The 18,670-nt window shown below is 38.0% G+C and overlaps 1 protein-coding gene across 2 annotated transcripts in view; it reads left to right on the forward strand.

Moving 5' to 3' along the window:
- Positions 1 to 18,670, forward strand: part of LOC126466493 (alpha-mannosidase 2) — a 201,713-nt gene that overhangs the window by 167,884 nt on the left and 15,159 nt on the right. For both annotated transcript variants that reach the window (XR_007585984.1, XM_050096391.1), the window contains exons 16-17: positions 1,357 to 1,535; positions 5,699 to 5,832. Coding sequence is in view for 1 of the 2 variants with exons in the window: in XM_050096391.1 (XP_049952348.1) it covers positions 1,357 to 1,535; positions 5,699 to 5,832 (313 nt within the window). In the remaining variant the exon portion in view is untranslated. The remainder of the gene's footprint in view (positions 1 to 1,356; positions 1,536 to 5,698; positions 5,833 to 18,670) is intronic.

Genomic DNA, 18,670 nt, shown 5'->3' on the forward strand with positions numbered 1-18,670 from the left:
GCGGGGCAGAAGCTACATGGGATACGGACGTATCTGCACAACCAACTTAGAGCAACTGTCAGTCCACTTCTGCGCACACCAGGAGGAAAACTTGCCGACCAGAAGCCGAATGCTGATTGGCGGACAGCTACCAATCGTTGATGACATGGACATTCACGAATAGCCTCTTTCCTTGAACCTTCCTTTATGTCATGACTAGCCAATCATATTAGAGGGCCAATTAAAAGTTATACAACAGTGATTTCAGACATCGATAGTCTGTAATAAATAGAAGCACGTATCCCCATGCGAAACCAGTTACGCCCTGCGGTAGGCCGTTGCAATTCGGCCTAAATGTCGGTTTTAGTTTATTATTGTTGTTAGTTTTTAGAAGTGATGCAGCATAATACTCAGAAGAATTTTAATCACTTAGTAAACAAATGTTTTTGTATAACTCTAGCACAGACACCCTGTATTAAATAGAAAACACTTCCTACTGCTCTGCTAAGTTATATTTATTTTGTCAAAAACCATCTCTCAGCATCCTAGGCCACCTTCAGCTGTCACCTGAAGATGGACTAAGAAGCTGAAAGTAAGTGCGCAACAAAATAAATATAATTTTGTACAGTGTTAGGAAGTGGTTTCCTGTTTAGTATAATTCTATTTCTCCTAATTCAAAAGAGTGTTTAGATTGGACAAATAAATGAAATAAATTGCTTAATAAATACTTTTGCAAGTGACTGCTAAATTGACGTTATAGATGTTCCTCAGACTCACAGTAAATAGGAGCAGGAATGAGTGAACTGAAGTTGAACAGGATGATGCACTTTCTCATAGACCATGATGTAAACAGACCTAGGTGGAAAGTGTTGTCACCAAAAAATATGAGTCCTGTAGGCATTATTGAGATATGTAGAGGGCCGCCCATACTCCACTTGGCAATACCAGGAAGCTGCAGGAAGCTATTGGTACAGAATGATTGAGTGTTTCTCTTCTCACCTTCCTGGACCGTTTTAAGTTGAATCTGTATCAAACTGATACACTATGTAATACCAGTGGGAGTTATGCACAGTACTAGTACATATTGCGTGACTCCTGTCTCCCCGTTGTAATAATTATGTGTACAATTATCTCTTTTAATTATAACAACTTTTCTGAGCTCTATTTGGGGTTTCATGCTCTATACTCTCCATAAAATTGGGATTGCAGTAATTTTATAATCTACTGTAGAAATTTTCCATCCACTCCAGGTTGGTAATAGTTGTATGATGAGTTGGTCTTGATTTAACAGCTTGTTCTGTAGTTAGTTTTTGGCCCATTCGTTTTAAATCATTAGATTTTTTGTACATATTTGAACTTTATCTGTTTTTAATTTAGGTACCTTGCCAGAGAAGGAAAAGAAAGGAGTGGTGCTTATCTATTTTTACCAGATGGTGCTGCTGAAACTGTGAGAATTGTATCTCCCATGATAAGGATTATAGAAGGACCGCTTTTCTCACAAGTTGATGTTGTTGTGCCATTTGTCCAGCACACTGTTAAAGTGTATAATACACCAGGTAATAAACATTGTAATGTATTTGGTTGTAATAGAAATATGATCATTATCCTATGTTGCTCACTGCTTCTTTTCATGTTCATTGTACCTGTAAAGGAGTCAGAACCTAGTCATAAAAACTAGGTGTTTTCTTGTTTCACCCATGACAGTTAGTTTATATATATTAATATATATTTGTCAAACTTGATAAAGATTCTCATTTTTCATATTTCTGTTTGTTTGTTGCAGTAGTATGACTTTCATGGAGCCCAGTTAGGACACATATATCTTGTTTTTGGAAAAAAATTTGTCATGATTATCCAATGTTTTTAATGCTCACTTGTGGCTTGTTTGTGAATAAATGAATAAACAGGGGCAAGTTTAGCCAAGGCATTTTCTGTAGAAATAACAATAACACCTGTAACAAAAGTCAGGGGATAGCGATATGCATGTATACTGATGGCAGTAATATTACTTACAGAAGTTATAAAGGGGCAGTGCAGTGGTGGAGTTAACCTTCGTACTTAGGTGATTCATGTGAAAAGGTTTCTGACGTGATAATGGTCACATAATGGGAATTAACAGACTTCAAGTGTGGAAAACTAGGCATGTGAGACATTCAATTTCAGAAATTGGTAGGAGATCCACAGTGTCAAGAGCGTGCCAAGAATACAAAATTTCAGGCACTACCTCTTACCACAGGGACAATGCAGTGGCTGACAGCTTTCACTTAACAACTGAAAGCAGCAGTGTTTGTGTAAAGTTGTCAGTGCTAACAGACAAGCAGCACTTCATGAAATAACCCAGAAATCAATGTAAAACATATGAGAAACATATCCATTATGACAGTGTGATGAAATTCTGCGTAAGTGGGCTATGGCAGTAGACGACCGATGTGAGCGCCTTTACTAACAGCATGACATCGCCTGCAGTGCCTCTCCTGGCTTGTGAACATATCTGTTGGAAACTGGATGACTGGGAAACCATGACCTGATCAGATGTGTCCCAATTGTAGATGGTAAATGCTGATGGTAGGATTTGAGTGTGGTACAGACCCCACAAAGCTATGGCAAGGTATTGTGCGGCTGGTAGTGGCTACACAATGGCGTGGGCTGTGTTTACATGGAATGTAATCGTTTACTGGAAATGGTTATCTTCAGCTACTTGGAGATCATTTGCAACCAGTCATGGACTTAATTTTCCCAAACAATGGCAGAATTTTTATGGATGACAACACTTCGTGTCATTGGGACACTGTTGTTTGTAATCAGTTTGAAGAATATTCTGGACAATTTGAGTGATAGATTGGCCACCCAGATCACCTGACTTGAATCCCATTGAATGTTTATGGGACATAAACTCTTTGCCTTTATATGTATCTGCTTGTGTCTGTATATGTGCGGATGGATATATGTGTGTGTGTGTGTGTGTGTGTGTGTGTGTGTGTGTGTGTGTGTGTGTGTGTGTGTAAATGTGTTCTTTTTTCCCCCCAAGGTAAGTCTTTCTGCTCCCGTGATTGGAATGAGTCCTTACCCTCTCCCTTAAAACCCACATCCTTTCGTCTTTCCTCTCCTTCCCTCTTTCCTGATTGAAGCAACCGTGGGTTGCGAAAGCTTGAAATTTGTGTGTGTGTGTGTGTGTGTGTGTGTGTGTGTGTGTGTGTGTGTGTTTGTGTTTGTTATTGTTTCTATCAACGTACCAACGCTTTCGTTTGGTAAGTTACAGAATCTTTATTTTTATATATATAAATAATAGAAACATTCCAGATGGGAAAAATATATTTAAAAAAATGCTGTGACTTACCAAGCGGGAAATTCGCTGGTAGGTAGACACAATAAAGAACACAAAAACACACACAAATAGCAAGCTTTCGCAACCCACAGTTGCTTAATCAGGAAAGAGGGAAGGAGAGGGAAAGATGAAAGGATGTGGGTTTTACGGGAGAGGGTAAGGAGTCATTCCAATCCCGGGAGCGGAAAGACTTACCTTAGGGGGAAAAGGGACAGGTATACACTCGCACACACACACATATCAATCCGCACATAACAGACACAAGCAGACATATGTAAAGGCAATGAGTTTGGGCAGAGATGTCAGTCGATGCCGAAGTACAAAGGCAAAGATGTTGTTGAGTGACAAGTGATGTACGAGGGGCGGCAACTTGAAATTAGTGGAGGTTGAGGCCAGGTGGGTAACGGGAAGAGAGGATATATTGAAGGGCAAGTTCCCATCTCCGGAGATCTTATAGGTTGGTGTCAGTGGGAAGTACCCAGATAAACCAGACGGTGTAACACTGTGCCAAGATGTGCTGGCCGTGCACCAAGGCATGTTTAGCCACAGGGTGATCCTCATTACCAACAAACACTGTCTGCCTGTGTCTGTTCATGCGAATGGACAGTTTGTTGCTGGTCATTCCCACATAGAAGGCTTCACAGTCACAGGTCAGTTGATAAATCACGTTGGTGCTTTCACACGTGGCTCTGTCTTTTATCGTGTACACCTTCCGGGTTACAGGACTGGAGTAGGTGGTGGTGGGAGGGTGCCTGGCACAGGTTTTACACAGGGGGCAGTTACAAGGGTAGGAGCCAGAGGGTAGAGAAGGTGGTTTGGGGATTTCATAGGGATGAACCAAGAGGTTACAAAGGTTAGGTGGACGGCGGAAAGACACTCTTGGTGGAGTGGGGAGGATTTCATGAAGGATGGATCTCATTTCAGGGCAGGATTTGAGGAAGTCGTATCCCTGCTGGAGAGCCACATTCAGAGTCTGATCCAGTCCCGGAAAGTATCCCGTCACAAGTGGGGCACTTTTGGGGTTCTTCTGTGGGAGGTTCTGGGTTTGAGGGGATGAGGAAGTGGCTCTGGTTATTTGCTTCTATACCAGGTCGAGAGGGTAGTTGCGGGATGCGAAAGCTGTTTCCAGGTTTTTGGTGTAATGGTTCAGGGATTCGGAATTGGAGCAGATTCGTTTGCCACGAAGACCTAAGCTGTAGGGAAGGGACCGTTTGGAATGGGTGGCAGCTGTCATAATGGAGGTACTGTTGCTTGTTGGTGGGTTTGATGTGGACGGATGTGTGAAGCTGGCCATTGGACAGATGGAGGTCAACATTGAGGAAAGTGGCATGGGATTTGGAGTAGGACCAAAGGAGTTGAGGTTGGAGAGGAAATTCTGGAGTTCTTCTTCACTGTGAGTCCAGATCATGAAGATGTCGTCAATAAATCTGTACCAAACTTTGGGTTGGCAGGCCTGGGTAACCAAGAAGGCTTCCTCTAAGTGAAAAAGTATTGTATACCAGGAGTAAATCTAATGATTGTCTCTAACTAGAAACCTGTAAATGTATGCGTATACGAATTAGCTTATTTTAAATTGGTCTAAACTTGTGAATACTTTCACATGTCCTATATTGTTGTAAAAAGAGATCTACGGATGAATAAAGCTGCTGCTACCACTGCTACTACTAGCAACACTTGAGGCAAATTATGAACAGTGACAAAAGAACAACTGATGTGTACGATGACAGATAAAAAGTTAAAAGGCAGCTCGATTTCTAGCTCCAGAAAACTTTTAAATAATTATCTCTGTTGAGCAAGTTAAATATCAGAAATAGGATGAAAGGTTAAAATGTGTGTGTGTGTGTGTGTGTGTGTGTGTGTGTTGCAAGCTAAGAAATGTTGCTCCAAATTCTGGTCACAACAGCTAGAAAAATAATCTAAAGCAACAATCAGCAAATACTTGTTAATTTGTCTATCATTTATGTTACTTTTTTTTCTCTCTTTTTTCAATTTTCACCCTGTAGATTGTTTTGAATTTAATCATTTTTCTTCATTCCCTCCTGGCTAATCCCTCTGTTTCTGGAGTGACTTTTCTTTCTCTCAGGTATCTGCAAATTATGTATTCTTATTTTTTTGGTTTCTGTCACTCTTGTTTCTCTTGGCGAAAACGGTTTTAAAAGTCCCTAGAAGGTAAAGATACTTCTAGGTGAAGAAGAATATCAAACTTATGTAAACTAAAATTAATGAAAATAAAAACTTTTCGCTCATAGAAATAGTTTCATGTAGTAGTTTGGACTTAACAGAAATTAATATTGGAAAGCTATGGATGGCATACACTATTTTGATTACTCCGCTCTTAGACATTTGTTATAATCTGTGATTCGGTTTACTCATATTTAAATTTCAAATGTTTAGGAGCTGATTCATTTGGAATTGAAATCCACAACTTGGTTGATATTACAGACCAAGCTAATTATGAACTAGTTATGCGGTTCTCAAGTGGTATACAAAATGGTGATGAATTCTTCACTGATCTAAATGGTTTACAGGTATGGTACATGTATGATAAACATTAAATCTTGCATATAAATGTTAATCACTCGAGTAGAAATTTACAAATTGAAATAAATGTATTGTACTACGTTTACAGATATTTGTGGCTGGTGATGTTGAAAAATATTGATGACAATTAACTCCCACTGTCTGTTATTTTATAGTAAGTGTTGTAAAAGGAATTAAGATGTGTCCAAAAATATTTGTCTAGAAAAGATATTATTTTCTGTTAATTTTTGCACAAATTTTTAGTGAACAAAAATGGATTAAACTTGATAGGGTGTTGCGATATTCCAGAGTGGAAGTACTTTGATGTATATTTAGGTGTTACGTAATGGAGATACCTTCTTTTGATGTACGGTTGGGTAACATAATTGTGTGAATGCTACTCACTTAATGAGTACTGAAATCTAGTTGATAAAATGTTTTGTGGACTATTTGTTAAAACTGTTGATGCTTTCTTCAGATATTAATTAATAGTAACAACTGCTATTCAATATGCAGTCTATTCTTGATGTTTGTGCTTTAATGGATTATGACAGTAATTGTGTATGCAGCATACAGAATGTCTAATTATACAGGGTGATTATAATTAAAGTTAAACTTTCAAAATGCTGTAAAAATAACACCACTGTTCAGAATGATGTCAAATTGCAACGGAATATTATCGGAGAAGGGGGAAAACGTATGGCAGAAGAAAAAAAAATACTGTGAAAATTGATCAGTAGATGGCGCTGCATGTCAGAATACTTATATGAAAACACCTGTCATGTGCACGACCCATTGAAGTTGGTATAAACACGCCGGGTACACTGGTTTTCCTCCTTTCATGTCTGCGACGTTTGCCATGACCATCTCAATGCAGGATTGCACCCTGCTTGTAAAGCTGCTTTAAAAGAATGATGACTATGCACACTTTGCTCTGCAGAAGTTCTGGACACTGAAGGGTTTGAGAAAAGGCATTGGTCTGACGACTGTTGTGGGTCTGGAGAAAGGGTTCCAAAATTCGGAAAGACGGGTTCTTCTAGTGAGCAATCTGGTAGAGGAAGGAAACAAATTGATTCAACATCAGTGGAAGCAGCGGCCATAGCACTGCAAGAGGACATGAGTGGTGATGTGCAAATGTGTACTGCACAGAGAATTGCCCGAACATTGGACATACCCATGAGCACGGTGCGTAAAATCCTACGAAACATCCTTATTTGCTATCCAATCAAAATTACCCACTTGCACAAGTTGCTTCTTGTTGACCTGCCAGCAAGAGAGACCTTTGCTTTAGAATTTCTTGCTCGCGCGGAAGTGGACAATGATTGGCTGTGGAAGACTTTGTGGACAGACAAAGCCCACTTTTATCTGACAGGATACGTCAATACACAGAATTGTTGAATGTGGGGAACAAAAAATCCACGCGCAAATCAACCAGTAACACTTCATCCTGAAAAGGTCACTGTGTGGTGTGGGTTTACATCATCATTTATCATAGGGCCATATTTTTTCGAAGAGACAGGTTCTTCCAGTCCTGGCACCTGTCCCGCCACTGGTAAGCGCTTTGAGAGTGTTTTGTGCAACCACGTCTTTCCAGCTCCCCAACAGCGTGGATGTGTGGATGGGATCATTTTTATGTGAGATGGTGCACCTCCGCACATTGCAAATCCATTAAGCAGCTGCTCAAGTGCCATTTCATTATCAGCCGCCATTTCTCTACAGCCTGGCCATCCCAACCACCTGATCTTAATCTGTGTGACTTCTGGCTGTGGGGTTGTCTGAAAGATGTTGTGTTCTGTGTTCTGATTGCAAACTCACCTGCATTGAAGGCACACATTGCGCAACACATTGTGAATGTCATCATGGGATCAGTTATAGAATGTGATGTTTCTCGACTTCAGCGTGTTGCACAAAACGGTGGACAGCATATTGAACACGTTTTGCGCCAGCCACACAGAAATTAATAATCCAATTTGATTTTGATTGATGCTTTTTATGCGGTTTTTCACCTCCGGACAATTAAAAACTAATGCGATTTATGATTTTCATGCGGTTTTTGGCCTTTGAACAATTAAAAACCGATGTGAATGATGCTTTTTATGCAGTTTTTGGCCTCACGACAATTGAAAACCAATTTTTCCCATCCGATGTGATATGACTTTGCTGTGGTGGATGGGCTTATGAAACTAACAATATCACACTTGTACAATGATGCACACTGAGTGTTACAGTTTGTTTAACGTCAAACGAACACCTTAGGCATTGTTGTATGATTCATTTGTCATTTGTAGTGGACCACTATTAAATTATGATGCTTACAGCACAATCTATTGCTATATTTTGTAACTATTTATTTTTTGAAAGTTTAACTTCAATTATAATCACCCTGTATCTGAAAGATTCATTGTAGATTATGAGGAGATGAAATATTGCTGGTGGGTTGCATGTCCACTTATTTGAGCTCATGCAGGTTTAGGTGTTTAGTGACTGTCGTTCTCTCTTCACTGGAACATCAGTACTATTGGCACTTATACACTGTACCTACTTGATCGGTACTACACCTGCTTGTTTCATTTACTAGGTTTCTGTGTGTGTGTGTGTGTGTGTGTGTGTGTGTGTGTGTGTGTGTGTGTGTGTGTGTGTGTGGGGGGGGGGGGGGGGGGGGCGCACAACCTCGGAAGATGCTGGGAGAGTGTGTAATGTTGAATCTTGAGTTAAATTGTACCCTGTGTGCAGTTAATTTCTTATCTTCTGTTCTTTATCAACAGGGCTTGTATGCAAGTGGCATGTCCACATTACGTCATCACCGAATACAAAATATTGCTCAGATGGTGGCCTGTGGCCACTTTTCTAACACTGTTTGATTCTGTACTGGGGTTTTAGTTTCACTATATTGCTTGGTGATCTCACAAGCTCATTATTCGCAACAGATGACTTACATTACTGTGCCAGATAAATGTTCAATTTGGATATAAAGTATGGAACTTTTGCAAGGTCCCATAATGACATTGAAGCTGTAGGTCCATGGCTTCCGTAAGCCCATATACTATATTTAACACTACAAAAGTCATGCTGTAATTGGTCAGTATGGCAGCTTGCAAAGATGAATTTCCTAATTTTTCTTTTAACGTATTTGGAACTGGTGGAGCTACTAGATATGTTCAGTACATTTTGATCTGAACTCCTAAGGACATGTGTCATCTTTCTTTCACTTCCAGATTCTGTGTTTCATATAAATATTTTAAGAGAGTAGTTGTCTGTTATAACTCTATTGTTCATGTGTAAGGGACACAGAAGTTCTTTATTCAGCATGTTTGTTTAATGCGGATGCCACTGTCTTTTGAAGTTTGTTTATGCTAGACATAGTGTTGAAGGTTGTTTCATTCTACAACAGTTTCCATGTTTGTATGCAGCCTTCTTGTATTCAAGTATGTGTAAAAACATGTGAAACAGTGAATTTCTGGTAATGAGGCTCACAGATGTTTCTTGTTACACTTGGAAGTTTAAGAACTCTTTAATAATGGTGCAGAACTAGATGTTCTTTTGGGTAAAAATGATAATTTTTTGTAAAATGAAGAGTATGCACATGAGCTGGAAAGTGAAACTTTGTTCTAGATAAAACATATGGATGTGATTATGGTCAACAGGTGGAAATACCAAAAGCTGATGAACTGGTATGCATACTTGACAAAATTTAGTGTCATATCATCAAGTCATTAAGAGAGTACTAGATTCTGCATATAAATCTGTTGACACAGAATAGAAATGCAGCATTGAGCTAAATACGGGATCTTATTGGTGTAAAGAACTGTGTCTGTCAACATTACCATGAGAAATAGTACACCTACTCCCTCACTGTCGTCTGAGGCAGCAGAGTAAGCTCAGATACTTCATGACTTTAGCTAGAGGACGTATCCTAGATTGATGATTGACCTCAGCCTCATACAGTGCTACAAGGAGACAGCCTGTAGAAATTTAGGAGATGTTCCTATGTATAGCACATCATAAAGTGCTTGGTATTGAAGAATAAAAATAATGTTTTTGTAATAAAAAACTAAAAAAGAGAAATGAGTTCAATATGGCTGTGTGCCCCAAGATTCACCAGAGAAGTACAATGATGTCAAGAAACCCTGCACATGCAGATCAGTGTGTTGTTGCCTTGCATGTTCAGGAAGGGCACAGAGTTTCCTTTCAACCAATTTTGAGTCCATGCATAAATCTTCCTTCACAGTTAACGGGCAGAGTTTCCACTTTCTTGACTAGATACCTACCTAAAATTCATCAGTTAATATCAAGTGTTATTCTAATGGCTTCCTTTTGTGCTGCAGATGTTAATGCCCCTAAGAGAATTATCTTTGAATTATAATATGATTTGCTTAGTTTTCATTGTCTCAATGAAGGTGGCATGCTGGGTATGCTGCTGAAAAACCCTGAATATTTGACTTTTTAAGAACAGCTACATAATTTAATGATGCCCCAAGAAAAGAATAATTTAAGTTGCTTTTAAGAAAAAAAATTCTTCCTGCTCATTATTATGATTTATTGTAGTTTGCTGTCTATTGCCATTTTGAAGAGTGCACTGTTTGTTAATCTGTTTTCTTTTCACCATCTCTAACAGCCATTACTCTTCTTATCAGCATATAAGGAAGTTTTTGTCTTTTATTTTAGATTGAGTTTGTCTTTAGGGTATGCAGTGAAAACAAGTGAGCTGACTCATCTGTCGCACACAATACTACATTAAGATTTATGCCCATTACATTTAGTAATATTTTAATTAGCAGCATTGTTTTTTGTTGCATAAGAATGATGGAAACAACTGTAAGATTTTGCTGTTAATTTTTATGGTGCTGTAATTTATGTAACCATAGTCCACATTGGCTCCTGATTTCTACTGCGTGAATTGGAATAACTATAATTTTACCATTTAAGAGTGATTTTTTGTAGTCCTGTGAAATTGATTTACTTACAATTTTTGTAATGTTACATTTGTGTGGCTCTGACCCACATTCTCTCTTTCTTTTCTATTATATAAGTAGAAATGAATACATCTGAGTACTTTACCTGTGTTTTCTGAATGTGTGTCGCATTATTGCCTGCTTCTTGAATGTAGAGGGAGATAAGAGCGCGATGCGATTTATCTAGCGCATTTATTTGATTGTAATATGAGTTTTTTTTTGTTGTTGTTGCTTTTTTTCCAAATTCATCATTTGAAAAATACAAGATCATTTTATATTCACAGATTGAGAACTATTGCTGCTGAAGTCAATATTTTCACGTTGTTTAATAGACTATATAGGGGTAGGTCTCGCATTTATAGGAGACATTTTAGATTTAGAGATGAAGCTTCAGCTATTGAATTTAGAGATGAAGCTTCAGCTATTGAGATCATGTGCAGATTTGTTTTGAAGAATTTTGAAGGGCAAGACTTGACAAATAATACTTGGATTCCATGTGACTTGAGATTTCCCAATACGCCAAGGTGTTCAATAAAGTATTGACGTTGCTCGAACGATCACGTGACATTTGACTTGAGCAGCGCTAGCGCGAACGATACACTAGAAACTATGAACTAGGCACTACAACAGTCTATCACTCTGATTAAAATTTGACAATTTTGTGAAATGCCGGAGAAAAGAGAATTCAATTTTGTCATCTTTCAAACTTTTGCTGTATTTGGACAAATTTGCAATGAATGTTCTGTTATATGTATGGATACCAGCATACAAACTTTAATTCCACTTGTTAAATAAAGGTAACATTCAAACATGGAAATGTTGTCCTCCTAAAAACATCAATTGATTCAGAACCCAGACCAGTATTTAATTTGGTTTCGAGAGACTAAGGATTTTCTAAATGGATTGCAAATGAGAAATTCGGTCGCTGTTCATGTATTAGAATACCGAGTAAAAACTTGTACTTATCTTTACAATATGATGGTGACATTCAGTCAAAACAAGAAGGAAAATTACTTGAGAATGAAAGGTCTAATGAAGGAAATAAATCACATTAAACAGACTATAATTGTTATCAAGAAAATAAACTATGTGGCAAGACCTGTCATGGTGATAGTACCAACAGACGTCACTAGATTTCAGGCAAGCGAAAGTTTGAGAATGGAACTGAATTGTAATTGTGATCTTTTATTTATGTATTAATCGGTGTTGTCATATATGACTTGCACACCTGAAGATGTTGCAGTCCGTTTTTCACAGTTTCTCAAACTCATCACTCTGGAAGGGGTGGAAGGGGAAGAGTGACACCATCTTGGCTGAGAGCTAAGGTGATTGTGAGCAGGGGAGCAATGAGCGAGCAGCAAATTTCGTGTTTCCAATCATGGGAATGTATACCTCAAACTGTGGCTTTTTATGATCATCTACCACATTTAAGCTGCAGTTTGCTTGAATCCATTCATACTCGGAATCAAACTAATTTCAAAACTGAACAAATATTCAGCAACAATATTCATTTCTGCGGATGATAAAAGTGTAGATAGGTACCAGTGTGTTTCTTGTTGTCAGATTGTCAACACTCGCCATCTGCATCTAAATCTACATCTATGTGATTGCTCTGCTATTCACAAAAATGTGCCTGGCAGAGCATTCAGTGAACCACCTTCAAGCTGTCTCTCTACTGTTCCACTCTCGAATGGCGCGCGGGAAAAACGAGCCCAGATTTTTCTTATTTTATCATGATGATCATTTCTCCCTATGTAGGTGGGTGCCAGCAGAATGTTTTTGCAATCAGAGGAGAAAACTGCTGATTGAAATTTCATGAGAAGATCCCGTCGCAATAAAAAACGCCTTTGTTTTAATGATTGCCATTCCAATTCACATATCATGTCTGTGGCACTATCTCTCCTATTTCACGATAATACAAAATGAGCCGCCCATCTTTGTACTTTTTCGATGTCATCTGTCAGTCCCACCTGATGCGGATCCCACGTGACACAGCAATACTCCAGAATAGGGTGGACAAGTGTAGTGTAAGCAGCGTCTTTACTTGACCTGTTGCATCTTCAAGTGTTCTGCCAATGAATCACAATCTTTGGTTTGCTCTCCCCACAACATTATCTATGTGATCATTACAATTTAGGTTATTTGTAATTGTAATCCCTAACTATTTAATTAAATTTACAGCCTTCAGATTTGTATGATTTATTGCATAATCGAAATTTAGCAGATTTCTTTTAGTACTCATGTAAATAACTTCACACTTTTCTTTATTCAGGGTCAATTGCAACTTTTTCCACCATACAGATATCTTATCTAAATAATTTTGCAATTCGTTTTGCTCATCTGATGACTTTAGAAGATGGTAAATGACAACATCATCTGCAAACAATCTAAGACGGCTACTAAGATTATCTCCTATATCGTTAATGTAGATAAGGAACAATAGAGGGTCTATAACACTTCCTTGGGGAACAGCGGATATTACTTCTGTTTTACTCAATGCCTTTCCGTCTATTACTACGAACTGTGACCTTTCTGACAGGAAATCACGAATCCAGTCGCACAACTGGGGCGATATTCCATAGGCATGCAGTTTGGTTAGAAGACACCTGTGAGGAACAGTGTCGAAAGCCTTCTGGAAATCAAAAAATATGGAATCAATTTGACACCCCCTGTCGATAGCATTCATTACTTCATGAATATAAAGAGATAGTTGTGTTTTGCAAGAACGATATTTTGTGAATCCGTGCTGACTGTATGTCAATAAATTGTTTTCTTCGAGGTACTTCATAAAGTTCGAATACAGTTTATGTTCCAAAACCCTACTGCAAATCGATGTTAGTGATACGGGCCTGTAATTCAACAGATTATTCTTACTTTCCTTTTTGGGTATTGGTATGACATGAGCATATTTCCAGTCTGTAGGCCATGACATATGATGGGAATGAAAGAGGGGGTGGTGTTAGCTGGTTCTATACAGCCAGTGAGAGAGCGATGGGAGCAATGGACAGGCAATATGTCTGGAAGCAAGAGTCATTATAACATTCTCACATCAATATAGAAGCAGCATCCAATATGTGTTCGGAGGGGTGGGGGGGTGGGGATGACTGCTGTGTTCTGAGGTCGCCACATATCGACAGCCCCAGTGATAGCAACATGTTAGGGAGAAACAGCCAAATATTTATGATGACGAAGACACAGATTTCACAGCTATGCTATAACGACAATGGCAATGATGATCAAAAATAGTGATGCCATTGACTACAGGGTTAGTATGCAAGAAAGGTAGAAAAGAAAACTGTCTCAAAATTAATGTAAATTTTTTTTTGTGTCATTCTATTCCTCCTGGTATTATCAAAATTTAGGCAATCAATAGATGGCATAAGTTTGGAATAGTTATAATGTTAACTTTTTGACACATACTTTGTCAGTAAAACAGTTTGTAATTTTGATTAGTCAGAATATGTTTAATTTTTTTTTCAAGGAATGGGCCGGTTGTCTTATATTTAGGGTCATTGCCATTTATGCAGCGATGGCACACTTTGGTAAATGACAGGAGATATCCTTGCATTAATGTATTTTGTGCTGACTGTCGTTACACTCTGGCAAAAAATATTGTTTTCTCTTATATTCAGTAATCTACACATAAAAAGTGTGTTATTGATCATCAATTGGCTGGCTATGTTGCTAAGAGCATTACTCACAAAACAGAAAAGCCTCTATTTTTGGGCTGCGTACACTGTTTTATTCAGTCATAAATGTAGTTTAACATGGTTTACATTCTGCTGCAGAGTGAAAAATTCATACTCAAAGAAAACTGCATTTGGAATATTTTGTGTAGGTGGTGCTTGAATAGCTTCTAGGAAGGTTAAGAATTGTGTTGTAAAGTGCACAGCTGTACTAATACTTTTATTGAAGGCATTTTATTCCAGTCCAGTGATGTACTGACAACATCAAAGACAGCTATGTCCAACCTTTTCTCACATTTTGAACTGAATTCAGTGTGGAGTAATGGTCAAAAAGGCCAAATTACTGGTTCATGGGGTGGATTGATGAGGATGTAAATCCAGTGACTCATGTGGAAGGCAATCTTGACAGATTTGGTTACAAATCCATACTCAAAAATAAAGTTTTATCACCACCTGATGATCCTTTACTCTGGAGAGGAAGAGATCTTTCAGTAATATAATGCTTCTTGCTCCAAGACTATGGGTGTATACAAGTGGCTTGAAGTGCATGTCAAAGTCTTCAGTGTACTTCTCTAGCCTGGAATTTTCCTGAATTGAACTCAACTGGAATGATTGTGGAACCATCCATTACATGCTGCTTATTTGTCTTATATTTAAGTACTGACTTACGTTAATGATATTTCTGCTTACATGTTACCAAGGGCGTTTTGTTTGCTTTCATCAGTTCCTGTTAACAGTGACTAAAAAACGTCTGCTGCTTTCACAGTCATACATTTTGGCTATTGTTCACTAATGTGTACTTTCTTTTATATTGGCACTTATTGGAGATAAATAATTATTTCAGAATCCTGATATAACTTAATGTAAAAATAAGGGGCATATTTGTAATCCTTTATTTTATTTTTGAATTTTGACTGATACCGAATATACTATGTCTGGGAGCAGCTTGTTTAAAATTTTTCATCAGTAAGTAGAACATGCACATGGAATAATAGAAAGGGTTCAGAATACAGTTGGAACATGTGTTTTTTTTTTGTGTCTCTTACAGTTCACCTGAAATGAACTTCAGGGCTGTTTTTATTTATCATGGGCATAGTTAATGGGTAAAGTAACTGGCACACACTTATGGACGTGCCAAGACCCATGAAAAAACTTCAGCACAATGTTTAGTTTTGGTTTTAACCATTATTCATGTTTCTTTGCAAAATAAATACAGTTTTGTGTCATTACACCAAAAATTATTCAATAATAATAATAATAAGTCAGATAATAGAAAATGTGTTAACATTTTCATGCAGCTGACAGTAATGAGAAGTACTTAAAAGTGGTAGGGGTGCTATTAGTGAAGGAGCAACAACTTTGTGTATGTAAAAATGGGTTGCAATGAAATTATTGTAATCCTGTGTTTTAACTCCTGTTAACATGTTTTGAAATAATTGGCTGGCAGTATTTGCTGTTTAAAACAACAGTTTTTGATGATTTGAAGAAAGTTTACTGCAGCAAAAGTATCACAGAGATATTTAATAACTTCTGGCCCTACTCTGTAGCATACTACATCTGTATGTCGTATGACACATGGCTCATATTATGGATGATACGAGCAGCAACAGTTTTCATTATTCCCGGAGAAAAGCTCTGTTTCTCGTAACACCAGGATACAATTAGTGTTTCAGATTTTGAGCATAGTAGCCTACATTTGCATTTATCATCTGTGGATCTGTTGTTGTACAAAGATGTACTCTGCAGAATTGTTTAGTGGCTGTATCACGGCATTCCTGTAATGTCCTTGTCTACTGTGCAGTGCTGCAGTATAGTATAGTCACACAATCCCAAGTAAATTGCAATCCCATGTGAGTTTATCACATCCTTTTTTCATGTTTTACTTGTAACTTAATGAATGTTTGTTGTTCCCACCATGAAAACATTTTTAAAATTTTCAATTATTTCTAATTCACGAACTCCATGCACTAAACAACAGCCACTATGAACAGTCATACAAGTCTCAGAAACACAATTCATCTGTCGTACTTGTCACGGATCCAGTTTATGAGCAGTTTCAGATAGTGTTGCTGCTTAATGAGAAATAAACCTGCTGCTTTTTGGGTTACTGATTCAGTTTTAATTTGTTATCTTTATGGGTATTAAGAAAAAAATTAAGTTTCATTTTGTATTAGATGCACAAATAGAAGTCTACTAGAAAATTAACATTATTTCTGCGTCCTGGATCTCATTATTGTTTGTTTTACATTACGTAATATGAGTTTGTGCAATGTTAATATCTTAGTGCACGTATGTGTGTGTGTGTGTGTGTGTGGGGAGGGAAGGGCAGGGGGGGGCATGCATGTGCATGCATGTTCCACATTGTTACTTTTTAGTAGTGATTAAGTGTGTCTCACCTCCTCCTACCAATTTTTTTACGTATTGGTTTGTTATTGTCGCATTGCATCTCTATTTGTTTCCATACAAGTAATTATGTGTAATGTTTAGTTTTTAATGTCATTAACTAGCTCAGCTGCTATTCTCATTAGTTCTACTGATTTATGGCCAGATTTTTTACATTGTTATCGAATAAGTTGGTCACTCTAATCCCCATTTGTACATATTTTATCAACTGAAAAATTATGTATTTTTTGCATAATTTTGCCAGATTTGATTCTGTTTTTTGGGAGGGGGGTTATAAAGTATAACAGGGTGTATACGACCCGGGACAACCGGGAAAAACCCGGGAACTTTTTCATCCGGGAGAAAACCGGGAATTTTTCGGAATCCTGGGAATTTTTCGTTGTGTTAGCTTTCATTTAAATTTTTGTAATTTTGACTTTTAGGAATTGATTCTCCAGGAAAGAATGTTACTGTATCCTACTACTGGAGAATGATACTGCAGCAATAAAATATACACGAGAGGAAAAAATAAAACTTTAGTGGCAAAGGAAATTTGCAATTCACAACAACAAAACACTGTGCATGCACAAGCGTTTGCAAATAGCAAAAATATGTCAAAGGCGAAGACTTCGTAACAATAAACTGCTTGCTATGAGCATGACGTCACAACTGTTCACATTAGGTTCGTTTGACCAGTTGCCAGCGGGCTGTTGCGCATGCGCAGTTCACTCGCGTATAAACAGTACCTTCGCCTGCTTTCTGCTACTTGAAGTTTGGCTATTAGCTGTATCGGCAGTAGCAGCAAGCAGCCAGATGCAAACGAGAAAAATTTTTCTCATGCGCCCTAGCTGCCAGATTCGCACAGACACAGAGTTGTCTGAGTTGTAGTGGGGAGGGGGTTAGTCTCTACGTGACCTGTGTTTATGTTAAGTGATTTCGCTGCTTCTCTTCGTTTACAGCTCCCACGTCAAATGAAAATAAAACGGATTTCTGTGGCCGGGAGCTATCAAGTAAATTAAAATACATTCACATAATTATGGAGGGCAAAAGTATATTATTAGTTTCAGTTTTCTGATTTTATTTTATTTCCAAGTTAGTAGCAGTCAAGCATTAATCGCTTTGCAGAACAATGAAGTTATTTTTGCAAGTTTGCTAATGAAATTTGGCTTTATTAATCTTTCCGCTGAGGCAATCATTTTATTTGAAACGAAGTGTTTCATTCTACAGTATTGGCTAGTTCCAACTGTTCGCTGAATTTCAAGTGCACGTTATCATCTTCTGCCATGTATGGCATTATGCCACAATAAAGAACCAAAAATGAGTTCATAGAGTACTGGTACTCCAAGAAAATTTACATCCCAAAAACCACACTGAAATGCTTAATATCAGATGGGACCTACTTCGTAGTGAATCTGGAAAAAGCCAATTTGCACTTCAAGTCGAATTATGCATTTTAGTATGGTTTACGAAATTCCTATGCTCTTTGGAGTATCCTCTGATGCCCTGTTTCTTTTATGGTGTAATGTAAGCTCTCTTAGTGCTTTATACACACGAACATGCAGGCTTCCTACACCACTGCAGTTGCACACGCACAATAATGCCTGTTTTCTGGCGCTCTCTAGCAACTGGTAAATCGAACCTATTTCTAACAGTCTCCTGATAGTATTGCGAACGGTGGTTACAAAAGCATTACTTTCAAAGTAAATTTCCTTTTACGCAAGATAAATTATGTTACGTGTGAGAAAGTGGGATGGATTTCTAAATCACAGAGCGTTCGAAACTGAACAGTTTGAGGACCACCCACTTACAAGAATTCGAGCCAAGAC

This window comes from Schistocerca serialis, chromosome 1, assembly GCF_023864345.2.
Source record: "Schistocerca serialis cubense isolate TAMUIC-IGC-003099 chromosome 1, iqSchSeri2.2, whole genome shotgun sequence".
NCBI lineage: Eukaryota > Metazoa > Arthropoda > Insecta > Orthoptera > Acrididae > Schistocerca > Schistocerca serialis.